Source organism: Microplitis demolitor, chromosome 8 (genome assembly GCF_026212275.2).
Source record: "Microplitis demolitor isolate Queensland-Clemson2020A chromosome 8, iyMicDemo2.1a, whole genome shotgun sequence".
NCBI lineage: Eukaryota > Metazoa > Arthropoda > Insecta > Hymenoptera > Braconidae > Microplitis > Microplitis demolitor.
In genome coordinates, this window is record NC_068552.1 from 20,280,580 (window position 1) to 20,302,503 (window position 21,924).

At 31.5% G+C, this 21,924-nt stretch overlaps 4 protein-coding genes and 1 long non-coding RNA gene across 5 annotated transcripts in view; 3 read left to right on the forward strand and 2 right to left on the reverse strand.

Annotated features, from left to right (window-relative positions):
* Window positions 1-213: 213 nt before the first annotated feature.
* Window positions 214-2,724, forward strand: LOC103576678 (splicing factor 3B subunit 2). Its single transcript, XM_008556992.2, has 3 exons — window positions 214-351; window positions 433-2,498; window positions 2,578-2,724. Exons 2-3 carry the CDS (start codon window positions 462-464, stop codon window positions 2,647-2,649), a joined length of 2,109 nt encoding a protein of 702 aa, XP_008555214.1. The 5' UTR covers window positions 214-351; window positions 433-461; the 3' UTR covers window positions 2,650-2,724.
* On the reverse strand, window positions 2,677-6,204 carry LOC103576680 (GPI ethanolamine phosphate transferase 1). Its single transcript, XM_008556993.2, has 8 exons — window positions 5,636-6,204; window positions 5,335-5,555; window positions 5,048-5,267; window positions 4,676-4,961; window positions 4,142-4,604; window positions 3,740-4,076; window positions 3,252-3,651; window positions 2,677-3,177 (listed from the first exon to the last, which is right to left on the reverse strand). The coding sequence occupies exons 1-8, from the start codon at window positions 5,863-5,865 to the stop codon at window positions 2,770-2,772; spliced, it is 2,565 nt and encodes an 854-aa protein (XP_008555215.1). The 5' UTR covers window positions 5,866-6,204; the 3' UTR covers window positions 2,677-2,769.
* Window positions 6,205-6,833: 629 nt separating this feature from the next.
* LOC103576677 (stress-associated endoplasmic reticulum protein 2) lies at window positions 6,834-9,058 on the forward strand. The gene is made up of 3 exons (XM_008556991.3): window positions 6,834-7,230; window positions 8,002-8,074; window positions 8,479-9,058. The coding sequence occupies exons 1-3, from the start codon at window positions 7,147-7,149 to the stop codon at window positions 8,514-8,516; spliced, it is 195 nt and encodes a 64-aa protein (XP_008555213.1). The 5' UTR covers window positions 6,834-7,146; the 3' UTR covers window positions 8,517-9,058.
* Window positions 8,768-20,708, reverse strand: LOC103576664 (uncharacterized). Its single transcript, XR_549380.3, has 3 exons — window positions 20,470-20,708; window positions 9,556-9,676; window positions 8,768-9,488 (listed from the first exon to the last, which is right to left on the reverse strand). It is a non-coding gene; the product is annotated as an uncharacterized LOC103576664 (long non-coding RNA).
* Window positions 11,597-21,924, forward strand: part of LOC103576676 (follistatin-related protein 5) — a 151,671-nt gene continuing 141,343 nt past the window's right edge. The window contains exon 1 of the mRNA XM_008556990.2: window positions 11,597-11,891. The gene's annotated coding sequence lies outside the window, so the exon portion shown is untranslated. The remainder of the gene's footprint in view (window positions 11,892-21,924) is intronic.

A 21,924-nucleotide genomic window follows, 5' to 3' on the forward strand; every position in this document is an offset into this window, starting at 1 on the left:
GTACTGCAGGTTGTTTATTTTTTTTATATATATCATTTTTACTTTCTACTCATTTTTTATTTTCATTTTATGAATTTACAAGTTTGAATATTTTGGCGGGAACATAAATATTCTTATCGTAGAATTCGCCAGATAGCGCCTCCTAACGATGAAAGACTATGATTATTATTACTCTAGAAAACAATAATAATAATAACAATCCTTAGGGGGATCTTCAATTAAAACCTAACCTCGTTAAATCAAATCCGTTGATAGCGTTTGGAGTCTGCTAGTGTAAAAAGAAAATATTAGATCAATAAAGAATTGTATTTAAGTGAATGTATACTTATTGTTATATAAAAAGTGTGTACGGTAAGTTTTTTTTTATTTGATAAAAATCTAGTGATTTTTTTTTATGTTAATAATAATAAAAAATGAAATTATTTATTACAGGTATTTGGGTGTGATATCAGTTTGCCGCAATGGGTGATCAAGCGAAAACATTACCAAGCTTGCTGAGTTTAAAAGTGCCAGTGCCGGTGGACATGCAGCAGAATCCAGGTCAACCGGATCCTGTAGAGGAGCATGAAGAGGACGGAGAAGTTAAATTACCTGCAGCACTTGAACAAGCATTGGCATTCAAAAATGAACGTGCTAAAGAACTTGGTGCGGACCCTAATGAGATTTCTGTGCCTGGTACATCTCCGCCACGTGAGATAATTACTCGTGATGAGACGCCAATGGACTTTGTGCCGGAAAATCTCGGTGCTGTGATTGAAAAAGTTGACGGTAATAATAAATCTAATAATAAAACAGTCAAGAAGAAGAAGAAAAAGAAGAAGAAGAAGCACACTGATAATAAAATTTCCAGTATGGAGAAATCGAAAAATATTGAAAACTCTACTGGTGATTCAGATGCACCAGAGGTCGAGTATATTCAAGAAATTCCAACAATCACGGACTTAGAGCCAATGTATCGTCAGTTTGCTAGAGTATTTGAGATGTTTCGCATTGTAGAGCCTGATGCGGCTGGTGATAAAGATAAAGGTGAAGCTAATGGACAGTATCCGGCCCCAGTTTTAATGGTACCAAGCAAAGTACCATTGCTCGATGATTTTGACGAAGATGGTGGTACACAGCAACAGAATCAACTGACTGAAAATGGAGCTCCAAGATTGTCAAAGCGAAAACTCAAACGTTTGAATCGTCTGAGTGTCGCTGAACTGAAACAACTTGTTGGTAGACCGGATGTCGTCGAGATGCACGATGTAACTGCTCGTGACCCGAAGCTGTTAGTCCAACTAAAAGCGCACAGAAATACGGTACCAGTTCCACGTCACTGGTGCTTCAAGAGAAAGTACTTGCAGGGTAAAAGAGGTATTGAGAAGCCGCCTTTTGATCTTCCGGACTTTATAAAACGTACGGGTATTACGGAGATGCGAGCAAGTCTTCAAGAACGGGACGACGGACGTACTCTGAAGGCAAAAATGCGTGAAAGAGCGAGGCCTAAGTTGGGTAAAATAGATATTGACTATCAAAAACTTCATGATGCATTTTTCAAGTGGCAAACAAAGCCAAGGATGACCATCCACGGGGATTTGTATTATGAGGGTAAAGAATTTGAAACGAGGCTCAAAGAAAAAAAACCTGGTGAGTTGTCTGACGAACTGAGAACTGCTCTGGGTATGCCGGTTGGTCCTAATTGTCATAAAGTACCTCCTCCATGGCTGATTGCTATGCAACGTTATGGACCACCGCCAAGTTATCCGAATTTAAAAATTCCTGGACTCAATGCTCCGATACCAGAGGGATGCGCTTTTGGATATCATGCTGGTGGATGGGGTAAACCACCAGTCGACGAGACTGGTAGACCACTTTACGGAGATGTGTTTGGCGTTGCAAGACCTCCTGGTGGTGACATCATGGACGAGGAAGTTGATCGCGGAATGTGGGGAGAGCCGGAGTCTGAATCTTCGGGTGAAGAAGATGAGGATGAAGACGGTGAGGAAGGCGAGGGCGATGGTGACGGCAAAGATGTCGATGCAGATGGCAGTGGTCTTATTACTCCTGGTGCCGAGGGGCTTATCACTCCCAGTGGTATTGCTTCTATTCCCGCGGGTCTCGAGACTCCGGAAACGATCGAGTTGAGGAAGAAGAAGATTGAGAGTGAAATGGAAGGCGGAGATACTCCGGCATTGTACACAGTTCTGCAAGAACGTCGTACTGAAGGATTAGGTGCCAGTATGATGGGCAGCACTCATGTCTACGATATGACTGGAGCTGGTGGTCAAGCACCGCCGTCAGTTATTGCTGCTGCTCGACGTGGTATGAGCGGCTCGGCTTCTGAATCAAGAGTCGAAAAAGACGGAACTGTTGAAGTTGCTCTTGATCCCAGTGAACTTGATCTTGATTCTGAAGCTATGGCTTCGAGGTACGAAGAGACCATGCGCTCTAGACAAGCCCACTTGAGACGAGAAGACTTGTCGGACATGTTGCAAGATCACGTGCAACGACAAAAGGTATTTATTTATTTATTCATTTATTTATTTGTAAATATTTTTTAAATTATACTAATTTTTATTGCTATTTTTATTACAGAGCAAACGGAAGCGCCAGCAAGGACAATCTGAAACAAAATCATCCAAGAAATACAAAGAATTTAAATTTTAATTTAAACTTATATGTTTTTTTTTTTAAACAATTATTTATCGTGTAATAAACTGTGTATAATTAAATAAAAAAAAAAAATTATAAATTAAAAATTTGAGTATAATTATATTTAAATAAAACCTAAACTAGATGTTTCTTCATAGTCTTCCGCGACGAAAAGTCAACAGTCATCAACGGACATGAGAGATGATAGAGAATTAAAAAAAGACACGGAAGTGTCACTGCGATGGTGTAACGACTTATTGCAGTTCCTATGTCTAGCCAACTGCCTTGAGCCGTAACAGTGAACATCAGTGGCAGAGACAGACAGTCACCCAGCAGCAAAACTGCTAAAAATATTGAGGATGACGCGAGCACGCGGCTCGCACATCCGACTAGAATTAATGGAATCCCGAGTTTCAGCAAAATCAATGCGGACATCGTGAAAGGTGAGAAGAGTGTGATGAAATGCTTCGTCCACATCGGATCGAATGAACTGATGCTCGCCATGTTTCCTGTTCCGAAAAATGACAGCAGTATGTACAGCATCTGTAAGCATACGTCATTTATTAAATTAAAAATTAATATTTCCATTAAATTAAATGATTCAAAATAAAAATTACTAAGTAAGCAGCCGTAATGAGATCTGACGGACTTAATGATCTTCTGCAGTGTCCAGTTGCTTTCAACTCTTGTTCATTACTGTCATTGTCCAGCAGTCTCATCAAATGAACCGCAAGCAGTAAAAAAACTTGAGGCTCATAGGAAGCTGATAGCAGCACCAAAGGACTGAACAGCCCGTAAGTTACACCAGTTAGTCTTTTTTTAGCGTCATCTGCTGGGTGCAAAAATATACTGATCGGACTGGTGGCTAAAATGATCCACGACAATCCCGTTCTGCCGTCAATGTCACCCGTTAATATCAACGTGGTGAGTGACAGCCGTATCAACTCGATTAATAATATATGCGAGGGCAAATTGTATATCACCAAACCCACCGCTGCCACAGCCACGCTTATCAGCCTGCATGATTAACGATAAATTATTTAATTGTCTGTACTGATGATCCCAATAAATATTTTGTAAATTTATAATAATTATTAGTACGTACACTATTCCAATCTGGGGCTCTGGTTTTACAGTAGGCAACGCCGGATAAATAGCAAGCGCCAAAGCCGTTAAGATTAATAGCTTATCAGTATTTTTAATTGTTAATTTCTGCATGACAGCTGTTATTACCATCGCCAAACTAAAGAATAATTTGTTAAATAAACCAGCAGACATTGACAGCAATAATAAAACAGTACCGCCGATAATTATTTTCAATGATTCATTTTTTTTGACGTGATAGACTGGAACCAGCACCATCGCGGCACAGCAACCGAGCCAGATAAATATAAATGCCGCTATGCCATAGTAAATAACTCGGGAATCTTTTCTACCTGACACTAAATTTAAAAAAAATTAATTATTCAATTATTGTAATAAATAAAATAAAATACAAGTAGATTACCAAAATGTTCGACGATCAATATCACCACAGCGGCTATAAAACTTATATTAAGTATTGTATGGTATGAGCTGTTTATTTTGTAATTTGTCAGATGACTTCGTGGTGTCCCGGTTATTTTCAAAACCAACAAAACTATCCACCCGAGCCACATCAAAGTCAGGTACACAATCAACTGATTTTTTTGATACTGTCGGTAGTAATGCAAAGCACTTTTGCATTTATTGACAGTCTCCTCAGCAACTCTAATAGATTCAACGACTTTATTGTCATGTAGCAATTTTTCAATTTTGTTGATCATTTTTTCCAGCTCGCGTTCCCGCCAGTTCGAGTACGACGAACCTTCTCCACTTGTTACCAAACGATTTCCCGTGACTTGGTTCAGTAATTGTTTTATATTATTTAATAAAGCACGTGCGCCGTACTCTTGATTACCAGATTGTAAATATAATCTTGGTAGTACTCCCTACAATTAGTTAATTGATTAATTATTAGATAAATTTGATTTAAATTGATTGTTTATAGGTCTAGTAATACTTCATTATTGGTAGGAATTGAAATTCCAAGAAGTGATGCTATCAGAGGAGTAATGTCGGCTTGTTCGATATCACGACGACCTGGAAGATGATTGACACCAGCACCCCAAGCAATGAAAGGTGTTTCAGTTTCGTCATCTGAGCCACTGCCATGCGAGCCCCAGTCAGTCATTCCATGGTCAGCAGTAAATACATAAGCGGTACGACCGTCTCCAAAAAATCTATCAACACTTTTTACAACTTCTTTGATCTTCTGGTCGACGAACTTCAAGTTGTCTTTGTATTCTCTGAATCCAAAGCACAATATTGTCTGTGATGATAAAAATAAAATAGATCTATCTAATAAATAATAAATAATAACAACTGGACATACTTTGAATGGGGTTTGCTGGCGTGACCTGCAGTATCACAACCGAGTAAATGGAAGAACAACACCACTCCCTTTTGGTTTTTAATCGTCACTGCTTCTTTGTCCAGCCATTCAAAGTACTTTTTAAACACCCATGAGTCTAGAGTTATTGGAGAATTGGAAGCCTTGTCAAAGTCCTGCCATTCTGCTGGATAACTGTCACCGTGGACATTTGAATGACTTCCTTTAGTGTAATAAATTTAATTATTGAAACAATATATGACTATAGCTGAGTATAATTGAATGATTACCTTTGACGAACATTGGAATGATATCAGGACTTCCCCAAGCCCATGACACCGTACTTTGATTAAATATTGAATCAAACTCAACTGGATTTTCCTTCCAGCCTTTGAATAAAGCACTCGGATCTTCATAAAGACCAGCAGCTATCGCTACATTGCCAGGTCGTGATTCTGTCGGCATTCTTGTGTGCGACACGCCCCATGTTCCTTGTGTCTTGATTATATTTCTAGACAATAAATTAATTCAATAAATCATCTACTTGCTTTAGTAAAATAGATTTAAATAAATAAAGAAGAGATTGAGTACTTGAGGAAAGGTGCTGGCTCAGAACTGAATGTTCTGTATCGCATTCCATCGGCGACAAATAAAAACAAACGTTTGGCAGGTGCTCCTGAGAGAGGTTTAACTGATGGTAAGTCATTTAATACTGGAGAATAAAAATTAGCATCCAATACACCCCATAAAATAATTAAATGCACTATGACTCCACATACTCCAAATAAATATCCCTCTGTTGATTGTTTATGACCCGGCATTTTTATTATTATTTTTTTTATACTTTGCTAATTCGTTGATTTATTTCGATTGACTACTTAAAGCTTTGGTTAATAATTTAAATACTTAAATGTGAATACCATAATCCTAGATGTTTATTTTTTAAATTTATAGTCAGTACTCAAATTTGTGTTTACATTTTATAAAAAATTATTTTGTCTACTTCTACTTGAATCATCCAAGATGACTCTACTGTAGATTTCATTATTTTTTATCTCGTTTTAAATTTAAAAATTTCATCTTATTAATAATAACAATACCCATACAAATAACTACTAATTAATTAAAGTAATTATCCCATACAATTGATAAAATTTTTTTTGAAATTTTACTTTAAAATTTAAAAATTTTTAAACCTCATTTGACTTATGTTGTAGAATTTTTAAAATTAATTTTCTTTTTAATTACTTGGGTACTGATTAATTTAGTAAACTATTAAATTATTAATCAATTAAGTAATTAATTGATTAATATAAAATTTACGAATTTAGAAAAAAATTTGTGGTCGGCGTTATTGAAATTTTATGATACTGAAGTTAGCCGACATCAAATAATTTTTGAATTAAAAAAAAAAACGATAAATTTAAAAAAACAAATGTTACAAATAATTGTAGATAGTTTTTTAAATTTCTTATATGAGCATTTTTTTAGTTTTTTTTTTTTTTTTTTTGTAATTGAAAAAAAAAAAAACTGAAAATTTGTAATTATCTGTCAATTTCAGGATTATAAAATTATCATTTTTTAATTTTGCCGCGCTTGACTTGGATTTTAAAATCATGATAGAAAATATTAATTAATAATTACAATAATAATAATAACAAAAACATGTGTAATTGATTAACGTAGTGATAACGTGGAGAATCAGTTGGCCGACGTAAACATTTTAGTGAGAACGTGTCAGTGCGACTGCGTTTACGTTTGCGCAGATTTAAACACCAACAAAAAATAGACCAATCACAATACAGGAAATACACACTTACATTAAAAAAATTTATCATGGTATTGAAACGTCACTAAAGTCTACGAAAATTTGTCACAATCACAACGACAAGAGATAAAATAACACAGGACAGGGTAAAAATTAATATAAGAATTTGTAAGTACACCAATTAGAGGAGAGAGTAACAACCACAAGACACAAGAGCAGTTGTCGTAGAAACAGACACCAGTGTACATATTTCGTTCAAGTCGGATAATTGTTATCCATTAGACTGTTTGTTTTATAAATTAATAAATTATTTATTTATAATTAAATTATAATAATGGCACCAAAACAAAGAATGCGCATTGCCAATGAAAAAGCAACCAAGAACATTACACTACGTGGTAATGTTCCTAAATCATCGGTAAGTTTTTTAAAACGTCTAAATTACGTTTGTCTATCAGTACTTGCCGAAGATGATGCTCAACAGCTGGTTGTCATCTGTCGCATTAATTATTTAATTTTTTTTAGATTTTATTGCTGTTTTTGATTTGTTATGATGAAGTCTAAATTATTGATTGATTTTTTTCTATTATTTTGTATTTTTTATCATTTTTTTAACTTATTTAAATGTTAGGTTATAACACGTTTTACTTTTATTTTTTTTATTGATTTTAATTATTAATAATTTATGGAATTTGAAAATTATTTATTTGGCGGACTTTTATTTATAAAAATATGGAAACCGGTCATGAATTCCCAGTAGTTTGTTCACGAGAAATGAGTGTGAATGGAGCAGACATAAGAGAAATTTAAAATTATAAATAAATAGAGTAAATAATCGAAAAAATAATATCTATAAAAAATGCTCATTATAATTTCAAATTTTTTGAATTGGCATTTTTTTTTAAATTTAATTTTATTAATTATTCACTCTGTTTATTTATAATTTAAAATTTCTCTGATGTCTGCTACATTCACTCGTTTCTGAGAACAATATCCAGTTAAAGCATTAGCTGGAAAAAATCCTATGACGACACTGTTCCGTGACAAAAATACACCTAAGAATTTTTGCATGGAACACTCGGGATTTTTTTTCTAGAATTTAATTACGAGTAATTGGGTACTCCATTCTGTAATGAATAACAACTAGTACAGACGTATCATGAACTCTTTTTGTTTATTTGCTCAACAGAAACCACAAGAAGAAGGATCACCAGTAGGACCTTGGCTACTTGCACTGTTCATCTTTGTCGTCTGTGGATCAGGTAATTTTTATTTTTAAATTTAATACCGTTGATTTTTATTTGTAGCATGTGAGCGGAAATTTTCAATGATTTTACTAACGTAATTTAGTATACGGCAATTCTTAGCATAATATATCAATAAAATTTTAAATTGAAGTATAATTTTTATCGGTCGATAAAATTAAGAGTTATAATTATCTTATGACCTAAAGTGATAATTATTATATTTGATTTAATAGCTGGTGATTAGATAGATTTTTTTTTAACTTGGAACAAAATTCAAATGAAAATGTTCATAAATATTGGTAGTATTTTAATTTATAATTTTATGTCGAGTGACACAAAAACGATGTTTTTTATGTTAATTATTATTTACTTAATAAATATAATTATGATTATAATTTAAATGTTTGTTATTTTTTCAGCTGTATTTCAAATTATCCAGAGTATCCGGATGGCATAAAAAAAATAATAATTAAAGAAAAAAAAATGACGAGCCAACATCGATATTAACTCATAATGAAACACAAAACAATAAACATTGAAATAATTATTTGTACCTCATTGTATTAAACAATTGACTGGAAATTTATAAACAATATTCACCTATTTACGACAACTATTAAATTAAGGCTCGTACAATATTTTACTACACTAAATAATTATTTTATTTTTTTTACTTCAATTGTTTTTTTTTTTTTTTTTTTTTGTTAATTACAAATGAGCTCAAAGATTCATTTACGAAAACGTAGCATTTATAAGCGTTTAAATATTTAAATTTTTTATAAATTGTAAATGTCATTTTTATTTTCCTCAATGGAAGAAAAAGAAGAGCCATCTAAAAATATAAAAATGTTGAATTTGATTGAAATCATGGATAAATCATCGAAACAGAATTTTTTTTTGTTCTAATGTTAAATACAATGGAATGTGCGGGTTTTTATTGATACGAATTTTTGTGCTAACATCGATAATAATGAGTATAATAATAATAATAAATGATTATCATTGTTGTTTGAAAGTTCTTCCATTGAATTATTATGCAGCACATTTGTAAATATAAGTATTAATTATCTAATTGATCCCAAGCATTCCATTTAAAAAAATGAAATCATGTATTAATTTTTTGTTTAATATTTGAATAATGCTATTTTTTCCTTTTGACCTTCTTTAATGTTAGATGAAAATTGAATGATTATGCTGATTACGTATTATGAAATAAATTATAATTACTAAAATAAAACTCCACGTCTTTAAATTATTTCTACGCCAATTAATTTTTTTAAGGAGAAGAGTGTGATTCCAAAAAACACGAGATAAATGAATGCTTTCATTATCTATTGAGTCTTCTAGTGAACGAGCTCCCACAGGTCGTGAGAAATTTCATAAATAAGATCACCATGATTATCTCTAGTAGGAGAATCCGAAAAATGTCCTAGGATAAATTTATTTTTTGAGTTCAGATCTCTAAGTTGATACATTCACACAACACAATTACTTACGATTCCGAAATTTGATTTCATGTTCCCTCCAGAAACAGGCATCTTGTCTATCGATCGCTGAATTTAGCCGCTGTCGAGCTGAGAGAAATCCTCAAAGTGTGTTTATTTTTTTCTATATTTTCTGAAAAAGATATAACTTTATCGAATAAGCATCACCTACTAATATTCATTAGTAATCTATTGATACCGTCTCTTTTTAAACACATCTATTTGATTCATTATTCCGATGACGACATAATATTTTAAATTCAATTTTCCATCAGTAAATTTCCATATAAATTACCAAATTCATTTATTTTTTTATTTCAAAATTATTCATAATAAAATATTATTGGATATTCTTATTTAAGTTATTTTTTTTCTGCGCAATATATTGACAGTAATAATCCAAGATGAGATTTTATTGCAATCTTTATAGTCACATAAAAAAAAAAAACGAATAAAATTTTACTGGCACAAGGGAGAGATTCACATTCTAAATGTTTTGCCATTATAAATATTTTTTTTACACTTATTGATAATAAATAAATCGGCAATGGTGCGATCTGCTCTCGAATGAGAATTTAAATTTATTGTATTGAACATCACAGCAATCTCATTTGATATTTAAATCTATTAGCAATACGATTCTCATAAAGTGATGAAATAGACGACTGACGGGAGTTTATTGTCATCAGACCGCCGTCACCACCGTCACCACCGTCACCATTACCGCCACCTTTACCACTACAACATTAATTTGTAGTGTAGTGGTCAGGTGAATATATCTGTTATCGACATTCAATCCCACTTGATGAGAGGATGATTGTTTTGTTCTAGGATGACCTATTATGAGAAGGGCCTCTTTTATCACTGAGTGACACGTTGACTCCCAATCGTCTACATTCAATGGGGCTTCCTTTCGTAACGCTTCAACTAGACAGGCCATCTGGAACTGACCACAAGGGCTTCCTACTTGTTCTCCTAATGGGTTTACGATTAAGATCTCAGACTGATAAAAGTTACCTCTCTCTCTCTATATATATATATATAGTTTAAATATTTCAAAAACAAAGTTTATTAAATAATTATTTTGTACAAAAATAATTGTTTTTATTTTGTCGATTTTATGAACAAGTTGATATAAGTCCATAATTCTTGTCGTAAGTTCAACAAACTTTAAAGATACAAGCTTTTAAAGTTTTAACACTTAGTGAGCGAACTCACATGTTATTTAAGATACTTTAGCAAATAACTCGAAAAAAAAATTTCATTATTATTGTTATTGATAATTGTAAATTTCACTGTAATAACTGTTCGAAATTATATTTTATTGTGTTCATGGTATGTGGGCTTGTATAAAATTTATATTGCTCCGAAATCACTTCTTTGAGTAAAAATTTCCTCTTTGATATGCGGTGTAATTTTCTTTAAAGCTCTAGGACTTGGAATTTGAATTTGAATTAATAATTTTTCGTATTAAATATAAAAATCGATTTTATCATGAGTTTGACATTTCTTCATTAGATTAAAAGTATCAAATATAAAATTCGATTGACATGGCGGTTAGCCGGTTTATTTTTGTTTGTAAAGAAGTGACGGGAATGAAAAATGAAGCCGTGTATTTAAATTTTTGGAACGACAAGTAACCAAATAAATAAAATAAACTCGAGGCTTAGAATGATATTATATGGTGATTTGAAAAATGACAAAATTACCGACTTGCCGTTGTTCAGAAGAGTGATAGCCACGATAGGAAAAATAATAATGAAATTATAGAGCTTAAAGGATTTATTGTTTTGAGAAGTTTTATAAAAGTAAATATAAACACGGGAAAGTTTGTCGTCGGAAAAAACCCAAGTACAAGAAGAAAAATAAAAAGTGCGCAGACTAGAGTGCGCATCGATACTCGGGTTTTAATGAAACTCCCTTTTCTTAAACCACCCAATCCACCCCCTTTAAAAGCTTAACCCTCGACAAGTGCGCATGCGTCAACCCTTATGACAGGCAGCTTAAACTCGAGTTCGCTCCTCTACACCGCAGTTACGCGCTCGCGCTTCACCAGTGAATAATCTTTCGTAATTTTATCTCTTAACGTTATTGTCACGCGATATTACGGTACCTCGAGCCAGTAGTTTGTTTAGTTTTTTTTACTTTGTAGTAATACAGAGAAACAAATAGCTGTAATTTACACGACTCGTGTTTGTGCTGTGAGTGAATGACTGTTTTTTTGCTCTAGTGTAATACATAACACCTCGAGATTTTATTTATTTATTTATTTTTTTTTATCCTTTTCTCATTCTCAGTTTGAAGTTTGAACATTTTTGTGGGATAAAAATTGTCGCGAGTTTCAAGTGGTAAGTGCACACTTAATATTATTTTATATTTCAAATTATACCCTATAACTTCCCGCGTTTTTTTCAAATTCAACATCCCTGGGTTTTTTTTTCTTCGGAAGGAAGTAAATTAGGTTTTATTTTTTTACATTGCGTGACTAATAAATATGAGATTTTATTTATTATCATAATATATTTATTTAAGTAAGTTTATTATATATATAATGTTTTATGATTTATTGATTGATATTAAATTCAGATCCATCATGCAACTTGTCGACAGTAAGATCGTTTATCTTAAATTTTAAAACAACAAATTATGTAGTTGATAATCGTTTTTGTAGCGGATATGTTGTTTGCGTGTACAACATAAAGTTACTCAACGGTTTGTTGGTTTAGTTTAATAATTATGGAAAAAAAGCTCAAACCAACTTTCATATAATCATGCAAGATAACATTTACTGAATTTTTATTTAAACTTGTTCTCTATTCTATTTTAGTCTAATTCGAGTTCTGCTCTTTGTCTTGTTTTTATTTTTTTTTTTTTTTTTTTATTGTCGTAGGTAATGGAGCTTATGAATGTTACAATCGATAAGACGATTTTCGTTGTGCAATTATCCGTGTTAGATATGCTTTCGTGTTCTGCATGTAGGATTTTGTTTCTAAATTAAAATTAACCGTCTGTTTTATCGCGGATTAAATTACTAATTACTTAAACTTTATAGTAAAGTAAAAAAAATTTTTATCAGTTGTTTCATATACTTCTCGATTTAGTTCGCAAATAAAGTATCATATTATTTTTTTTCAGCAAATAAAATATTGTTTTAAAAAATATTGATAGTACAGGAAGCGCGAGCAAATTCCGTTACTATTCGGAAGCTATAAATTCAAAACTATCGTGAGACAAAAAGATTACAACAGTATCGTGTATCATCTATCACTGAAAAAATTCGAAACGAGAATTAGATATAGTCTAGGGGTTTTTGTTTGTAAATTATTTTCACATAAATGTAATTTATAAAAAACCAGAATTTCAATCAATTTTTAAAAATATTTTTTTTTATAAAAATTAGGGAGCTTCGCCCGATAAGAGACGGACATAGAATTTTTTTATTGTAAATGTACTGAAAATAAAAACAAGTGCTCAGTTATTTTACCAAAGTTGATAAGTACTTTTACAACTTATAATTTTTTATAATAACAAGAATAACTAAAACCAGAGCCGAGCTATTTACTTGTCAACTTAAACCAAATTTCGAATCCTACATATATTTACATGTATCCATATATGAATGTATAAAGTAGGTATATATAATGGAGATGTCAGGCACTTGACGTTTAATTGAACCATAACAAAGTTTAATAAAACAATATTTGATGAAGCTTATAAAAGCCAAGCAAGTTTGGCAACCTTTTAATACCATTATGAGAAGGGTAGGGAATATTTCATCAAAGAAAACTGGTATTAACCTTATATAATACAATTAGACTTTACACATTAAAATATACAAAGGCTGAAAGTATGTAGACGTGTATTTAGCACGGCACGGTGTACGGTACACGGTATGTGGTACATAGAACATGCTACAGAGTACAGGGTAGATGGTAGATGGTAGATGGTAGATGCTACACCAGTGGAAAGTGAGTATTCGTTTGCTGGGCAAATATAGCAGAAGGGTTAGTAGATGAATTAATTTAGCAAATACTGTTTACCCGTTCAAGCTTAAAGCTCTGTGCAATCTCTTCCTCTCTCTTTCTATCTGTGTATATACTTATGGGTTCTGTCTTCCAGACACACTTTCTGGTAAAGGAAACCTCATTTTACCGACTGAAGGACTTTAAGAAATGGTTTTGTGAAAAAAAAGGAAAAAAAAATCTTAAATAAATAAATGAAATAAAATAAGAAGTACAGAAGTAAGGTGAGAGGGATGAAGGTTTAAAGGGAAGGAGTTGAGGGTTGAAAGAGTTCAGAAATGAAATCGTGCCACCACGTAAACGAGTTTCTTCACTTTGAACTGGTGAAACGCGATCGTTTTACTAGAATAGTTGTATATATGTATACTTATTATATAAATATACCTGTATACAAAGATCACTTTAACAATAGGTATTTTATTTCTTCAAACGATTGAGGATATCATGCACTTTTCATATTAACGTTTATTTTCGAATTAAAAAGTTAAGGAATCCCTTCTGATAGAATTAAAAATTTTAATAAATTTCTGAAGCATGCTTACTTGAACTTGCGTTACGTCGCCAATGTAGTATGACGTCACTATGACAGCATATAATTTAAAAGAAGAATAATTCATCCGTGTAGATAAAAAAATGTCGGGGTAAATGAAGTGTCAAGCCCATTGAGTCGTCGGTAAAATTTTTCTATTCCACTTGGCTTTATTTTTCGGTCCGTTTGTTCCTGATATGTCGTTGTCAACTGCTAAGACATGTCTCTTATTGTCTCGGACACTTAGTGACATTGCTGAGGGGATTCTCCTTCTCTCGAGTACTACTGTATAAGTATAGAGTCTCTGAGTATAGGTACTGGAGCTAATGTAATGTAAGGGACGGGCTAAACGACGAGATGTTCTACTGACAAACTTCACCGACTGAACTTGGTCAATTTAATGGTATTAAGTACATTACTCTCGCAATAAACTTGCTCCAAGGTTCCATTCTAATGTCGCTATTCGTAACGGTCTCCACTTAAATTGATACTTCCAATCCCTTTGATTCTGTGCTACATCTATTTGGCAAAAGTCCTCGGCTAGATATTTCAAATATTAATTAATTGAAAGCCTTTAATTTACTTTAATTAGTTGATGTCAAGTTAAATTAATGTTGATATTATTTATTAATTAATAAGATAACAAAATAGTAGGGCAATATTTTTCTTGATATAGAGCAATAACATAAATTATGAGTGTTATTAAATGCGGTGTAACAATTTTGAAAGTTAATCAAAATAAAAGGTGGTTGTAAGTTAAAATTTAGTAGGTCGTATCTGTAAGAAACAATGTCGATGAGTCAGCTTGTCTAGTGCAGTTGTTTTGGTTTAATAAAACTAAAAAAACGTTGAGTCAAATAAAAGAGTTATAAAGAGGCAAGTGATAAAAAAAAGTGTAATAACAGCTGCCGAGGAAGGAAGGAATCGAGAAGAAGGAAAAAAAAACCCTACACTCGAGGTTTCCCTTATGTCCGGCATTCTCTTTTCACACCCTCTCAGTCTCTGTTGTTTAACTTTTTTTTTTTTCCTTGTTTTTATTTGATTTTTTTGTTATCCTTTTCTTTCCGTAGCAGCCAAGCGTGATGTCTCGTCTCTCGTGTGGAGATAAAACTACACTCGCTAAGTTAATTGCCAAATAAATTTTCACGGCGGCTATCGCGTGCACCAATAAAACTCATTTTCACTCTTGTCGACGCTGGGAAAAATTTTTTATGTGACATATATGTATTATATGGGATATTATATTCACAGTTAACTTTACTTTTAATAATCTTCAAAAAAATTTCCCTAATTATTTTGAATTGTTTTTTTTTTTTTTTTAATATATAAAATATTTAATTATTTCTAATTAAAAAATTTTCTCACATTCTTTAATTATTTTATAAACTTTTGTTTTTATTGTTCGTATAATTAGTGATAAAAATCGGTAACATATGATTCAAATTAAAATGAAATCAACAGATGTCCAAATATGTTTGAAATAATTAAAAACAAAATTTAATATAATAATTGTGGTTGAAATTTATCAACAAAAATTATCTCAGAGAAAAAAAACTACATATGTATTGTACACATACCAGACTGTAATAATCTGTAATGAACTCGTTACATAACGAGCTTAGCTCAATATTAAAAATCTAAGTTTCACATAAAATCGATTAACTGGATTAATTATTTATCTTCTTGCCGCGCGCGTTCTTCTTTTTACAAAACTCTTCTTTTTACTTTTATCCCAGATATACCGAATTAAACAAGCAAATAAAAAATAAACAAAGGAAGAAATTTAAGAAATAAAATAAACAAAAGTTTGAATGATAAGGACGCCTTGCGTAGGATTTTCCGGTTGGCTCTGTGCACCTTTTAATTCTCCTGATACACCGTAAATTGCAGGACTGTTTATTCACTGAAGCGTGTTTGTATACCATAATTTGATGTGCTACGCTTGAACAATTACAGAGATATCGTCTGTACATATCCATGAACGTGCATACATACTTTACTCTATACACAAAAAAAGGTGAAAAAAGAAACACCGGAGTTTAGCCCTTTTCCGGATTTATTGTAACGCGCACCCCTTTTTTCGACTGTTTTATCTCTCATCCTTCCTATATATATCCTACAATTCCGCCTACCGCCCAGTCACGTTTATCTTTTTTTATCCATCCGTTTTGTGGTGTCTGTATATTTTTTTTTTTTTAGACATCTATTTTACAAAAGTCTAAATTTCTATTTAAAAATATTATTTTTTCACATCAGGCTGATTAAATAATTAAGAAGTTGAAGTTTCAGCCAAGTGTTAAAAAAGATAATGAGCTAAAGAGAATAATGGAAAAAATATGGATGAAAAAATGTATAGAGATGTGTAGAGATATATGTGCGGTGCTCATTCTTGTATATAATCTATTGTTTAGACATTGAAAGGAGTCACGCAAGTATAGTTGAATGACTGTCGAGTGCATTAACAATTATTCACCCTAATACTTATATATATATATAGATATACATGTGCAAACATCATATAATATAATAGCATACATTAAAAGGATCTAGTATGAAGAGAGAGCAGCAGAGAGCTTAGCTTTTCGCCTTTATAAATATCATAGTAACTTCAATGAATGTATGTGCATATTATATTCATATACATACATATATATAGTAGTAATCAAGCAGCCTGGCATGCGTGAACGTGTATGTCGACAAACCTGAGTGAATATGCATTGAATTTATTTTACCGCGTGCAAGAGAGAGTGAGAAATGTATATAGAAAAGAGAGAGAGAGTGAGAAGAAGATAGCAGAGGAAAGGGCGAGGTAAATTAATTAATCCGATTACTAATTGCCACTTGGCTCGTTAGCCACACAATTAAAGTTGCGCTGGCCGTTCTCTCGTTATCGTACAAAAGTCTTTTGGCTACTATTACGAGGTCGTTTATTATCAATTGACGAGACGAAAATTTACGGCTCACCTAATAAGGAGGCGGACAATTACTTTTTTTTAAAATTATCAAGTATTAAAAATAGAGTTTTTAAGTGATAAGAGATTGATTGTTTTAAAAATAGAGTGTAAATTTGAATTTTTTTAAAATTTGGTATCGATTGATAGTCCAGTCAACATATAACTATGCATAAACCTTAAATTTTTAGTCACGATCGTAGCCCCTGTTGGATGACCTCATCTCCGTCAAATTTACTCTGGGGCTTCGTCGTTGGTTATGTCTGTCGAGAGAAGACGAGACGACATTGCCGGGTTGGAATGGGACGATAAGGGGTGACGAAGAAAATTTAGAGTGAGATAGATTTCTATATATATATATTGTGGATGGTGGTTGAGGTTGTGAAGGGTGTTATTCGTCGATGACGTCACGTTCTGAGTTAAATTTTATTGGATTACTTTATATGAAGTCAAGTGAAGTTATAAAAGTGATGAGCATTTTATTTTTTCATTTTTCTTTGCGAACACTTTTTTTTGTTTGGAATATATATATATATTTAATATTATTATTAGTAGTAGTTTGGAGTATTATTCTGAAAGATGGATTTAAGAGACGAGAAAGTTTTTGATGGCGTGTTAGTTTGCCCAGGGAATGTTGACTTACAATAACGGAATATTTAAATAAAGAGGAGATTTTGCTGGAGAGGAGAGAATGGAGGTATTGATCCACGGAGCTTCCAAACTCAACGTTCAGTTTAATGCACGGTTCGGTTCGACAGCTTAAAGTGCTCAAGGATTTACTATACATGTATAAATATATATATATATAGCATGATGAATACCCGTGAATATTCTTCCTGTTTGCTCTCGTGTCTCGTGTTCGTCGCGTGTTTGACGTCGTTACGGTTGAAGGGCCAGTCGTCGACAGATGCCGAGACACTAAATACATTATCGTCGTAACATCCCAAAATACACTAAATATATCAACACTAATTTATTTATTTATTTGTTTTTTGACATTTGATTTATGTTTTTTTTTTTTTTTTTTTTTTTTTTTTTTATTGGAGATCAAATTTAATGAGGGCCAAATTTATGTTCAAGGATTCATTTTTCATGAATTATTTTTTTTTTTCAAGTGTAAAATAAAGTTAATTATTTTTTTTTGAATATTGTCAATTATTTTAATGGTATAATGTTCGGCTAAATGAAAAAAATAATGAGATTGAAGTAGTTTTCATCATATTATGCATATATTAATTTTTTTTTTTGATAAAAGCAAAAAACAAAAGTCTCTAATTAAAAAAGTTAATTTTGGCGAGTTAACGAGTTTGTTTACTAAAAATACATATAATTAAATTTTTTTTTATTTTATGCTAATTATTGCTATTAATACTATTAATTTTTTTTATAAAATATTTAATGCAACTTTAAAATTCGTAATTTCGGGAAAAAAAGTTTAGATTTCATTGCATAAAATTGAATGCTATCGGTTTGTTATCAGTATCCTTTGCTTTAGAAAATCACTGAATGCCTTTATAAATAAACTAGTGGGCAGAAATATTTTCCCAGAGGGCTAGTCGATGGGCGCTTTTTTTTTTTCATCCCAAAGATGAATACTTAGAAAAAAATGAAATATTTATATTTGTGAAAGAATAAAAAATATTGTATGCTTTGAATTGTACTATTTGAAAATACTATTTGACAAAGAATTATAGGATTGTACAAGTCGTAACCGGGAAAAAGTTTTTGGAATAAAAGATTGGCGATGGTCGTCGGTGCGACGGAAGGAACTCGCCTCCGGCGGCAACGAATTCGTAACTCATGTTTCTCATGAAGGATTTCCACCGACGACATATTTATTGCTTGCCTACACTAGGCGCATCTGAGTTACGACAATCGTTGTACTTTGCAATTTTGAATATGTCTATTTTTTTTTAATTTCACCTTTTATTTGTTTATGTATTATTTTCTTATAATAATCAAAACAATGAATCACTATCGGTCATTTGGAAAAACATTTATTTATTTATTTATTCACCGTTTTATGAATAATATATCAGTTAGGGGATGAAAAAAATGTATTTTCAGGAATGAAATATGTAAGAAGTAAGGACAGGGTACGAAAGAAATGTCTTTGTAATGTCAGTGACACCGTTAGAATGAACGCACCTAAGATGTGATTCTAAGCCTCATATTTTTTATTTCGTTATGATAGATTTTAAAAGACTCCATCTTTTCTTTTGTGTTTTTTATCATTTTCATTCTTTTCCTTCATCTCGGTCATGCGATTCTGTAAAAAAACTTTTCTGTTAGTTCTTTCTCAAATCAACTATGCTCCCAAGTCTATCTCGAGATTTTTATTTGCTTCTTTTTTCTTATCTCAAACTTTGATTAAGAAATGTGTCAAAAAGTACAGTGTCATTTTTTTCATTTAAATTGCGAAAATTTTTTTAAAAATTCAGTTACAATTTTTCACAAGTTGATAAATAAAATCACACATAAACTTTATTTATTATTTAATATTATATAAATAATTACAAATATTTGTTAATATATACATTTTTATTTTTACCGTTCGTTTAGCTTTATTCGCTCAGTTGATGACCAAAAAAATGTTCCATAATTTATAATATAAATCCCCATAAAAAATACTAAAATAATAAATCTACTAAAAAAATTTTTAAATAACAAAAAAAAAAAAAGTTACAGCATAATAAGTCAGTGGACCTGAATAAAATGATGGCTGTGATTTTTATATATTTTTTTTATTTTTCTGTTCATGATATCAAGCTCAGCAGAGTAGAATTAGTTCGATTGTCGTACGAGACGGCCAGTTCGATTTTTCACTGAAACTTGTTTGAGCGTGTCGGCGGTGGATTTATTTTTCATTTTTTAACCGCTCGTTTTTCGTCACGTTGCGCACCCATCTAGAGTGAGTCTGCGAGCTCGTTTTTTCGGTCAAGTAACACACAATCATATATATTGTACTGCCGCCCTTTGCCGCCACATTTATATCCGTATACATTTGCTTTTCTCGTCTATTATAAAAAAAAAAAAAAAAAAAAAAATATAAAATAAAAAACCTATACACATATATCTGTACAATGTAGATGAATAGAGTTGCATAATGGTCGTTTGAAACGACCAGGTCAAAAGTTCATAACTTTGTTCCCGCGTTTCAGAAATGACCGCGTATCGATTTTGAGAAAACGTTATATATAGTTGTTAAAGCTGGTGGTAACCTCCTCCTATTCGGTATACATGTTTAACGAGACGCCCAGTTGTCTGACGCTCGGATACGTCATGTCACGACGACTAGACATTAATATACATATACATATATACATATTCCGGCCTTTAACTATTTTTACTGACATTTTATTTAATCAATTAATTATTTATTATCATAAACTCATACATTCTATTATTACAAATTTTTACATACCTCAATGCTATCAATGACTCAATTAAATAACTTTTTTATTGTAACCGGAATTTTATCCCGCGTTTTTAAAATTTTTTTTTATTTTTCAATCGACTTTATTTTATATAAAATAAACTATCGACACTTGATTTACCGTCACGAATAGCTCGAAAATAATTTTGAAATCGAGTGAGCGAATTTAGGAAAGTGCGGAATACCAATTGGAAACTTTATCGAGAATTTTTTTTGCCGATAGAAAAGTTTCTGCAAGTACTTACTTAGACGTTTTATTACATCGATTGTGTATGGATGTGTATGTTGTATATACATATATGTTTGGATGTGCCAAGTGTGTGTAAAGTTGCGGGTAAACTTACACATGTGGGCAAAAGTAAATGTAGATGTAGATGTAGATGTAACATTATATGTATATTATAAAAACCACGTAGAACATTGGCATCGTTCGCTCGATATTTTCGATTCGATATCAAGACTACTATAATCGCACGTAGTAGACTTTAAATAGAATCGTTTTACGCTTAGGTTACTGTTTTAAACTTTCCTCAGTATAGGCTTGTTTCTTTCTTTTCTTTTAATGGCCATGAAGAGTAGATTATCGTTCAGTCTATCGAGTGAAATTGATATTTTATAAATAAACTCTATTCAAACACCAATTTTACTTGTCTTGTTCTTTTTACCGCCTATAGCCGTATCATATTAATCAACTATATTCTATATAAATTTTAGTAAAGACTTTTTTTTTTATTTTTATTTGAAATTAGAGAAAAAATAATTTTTTTTTGGAAATTGAGAATAAGACTGAGACAAATTTTAATAAATGGATTTTTTTAGTAAATTTTATATTTTAGAGAATATAAATATGACTTTCTTGATTTTAAATACAGTTTTACGCTTTTAAGATTTATATAAATGGGTATTGACTTGCGAGGGTAAATTTAAAAAAATAATTATTGTGAATAAATTATAAGATTTTAAGTAGCTGAGTAATAATTCATGTCTCCTGTCATAAAATAAGGTGAGCTGGTAAAATTTTCCAAGCGGTCGATCACCTTAGTATAAAATGAATTTTTAATCCCCGCGAATGCGAATACACTTAGTCGGAGTTTAAATGTCGTAATTATTTAAATTATCAATGTCATAAGATAGACAGAAAGCGTTTAATGAAACCAGGTCTTAATAGTATTGAATTTAATATTTTTGACGTCAAATACTCAGCTCGCAGGAAATAGATATTGTATAGCGTCGTTTCATCGAATATATATATAGATATTCATATGATATCTATTTATTATTAAATTAATTTAAATTGAATATCCATTTTCAATATACAGAGATGAATTTTATTTGACATGAAGCCATTAAATAATGTGACATTTAATATGTACAATGAAATTAAATATTTGATAATAAAAGCTTAAAGAAGATAAAATATTTGAGTCACATAATAAAAGATTA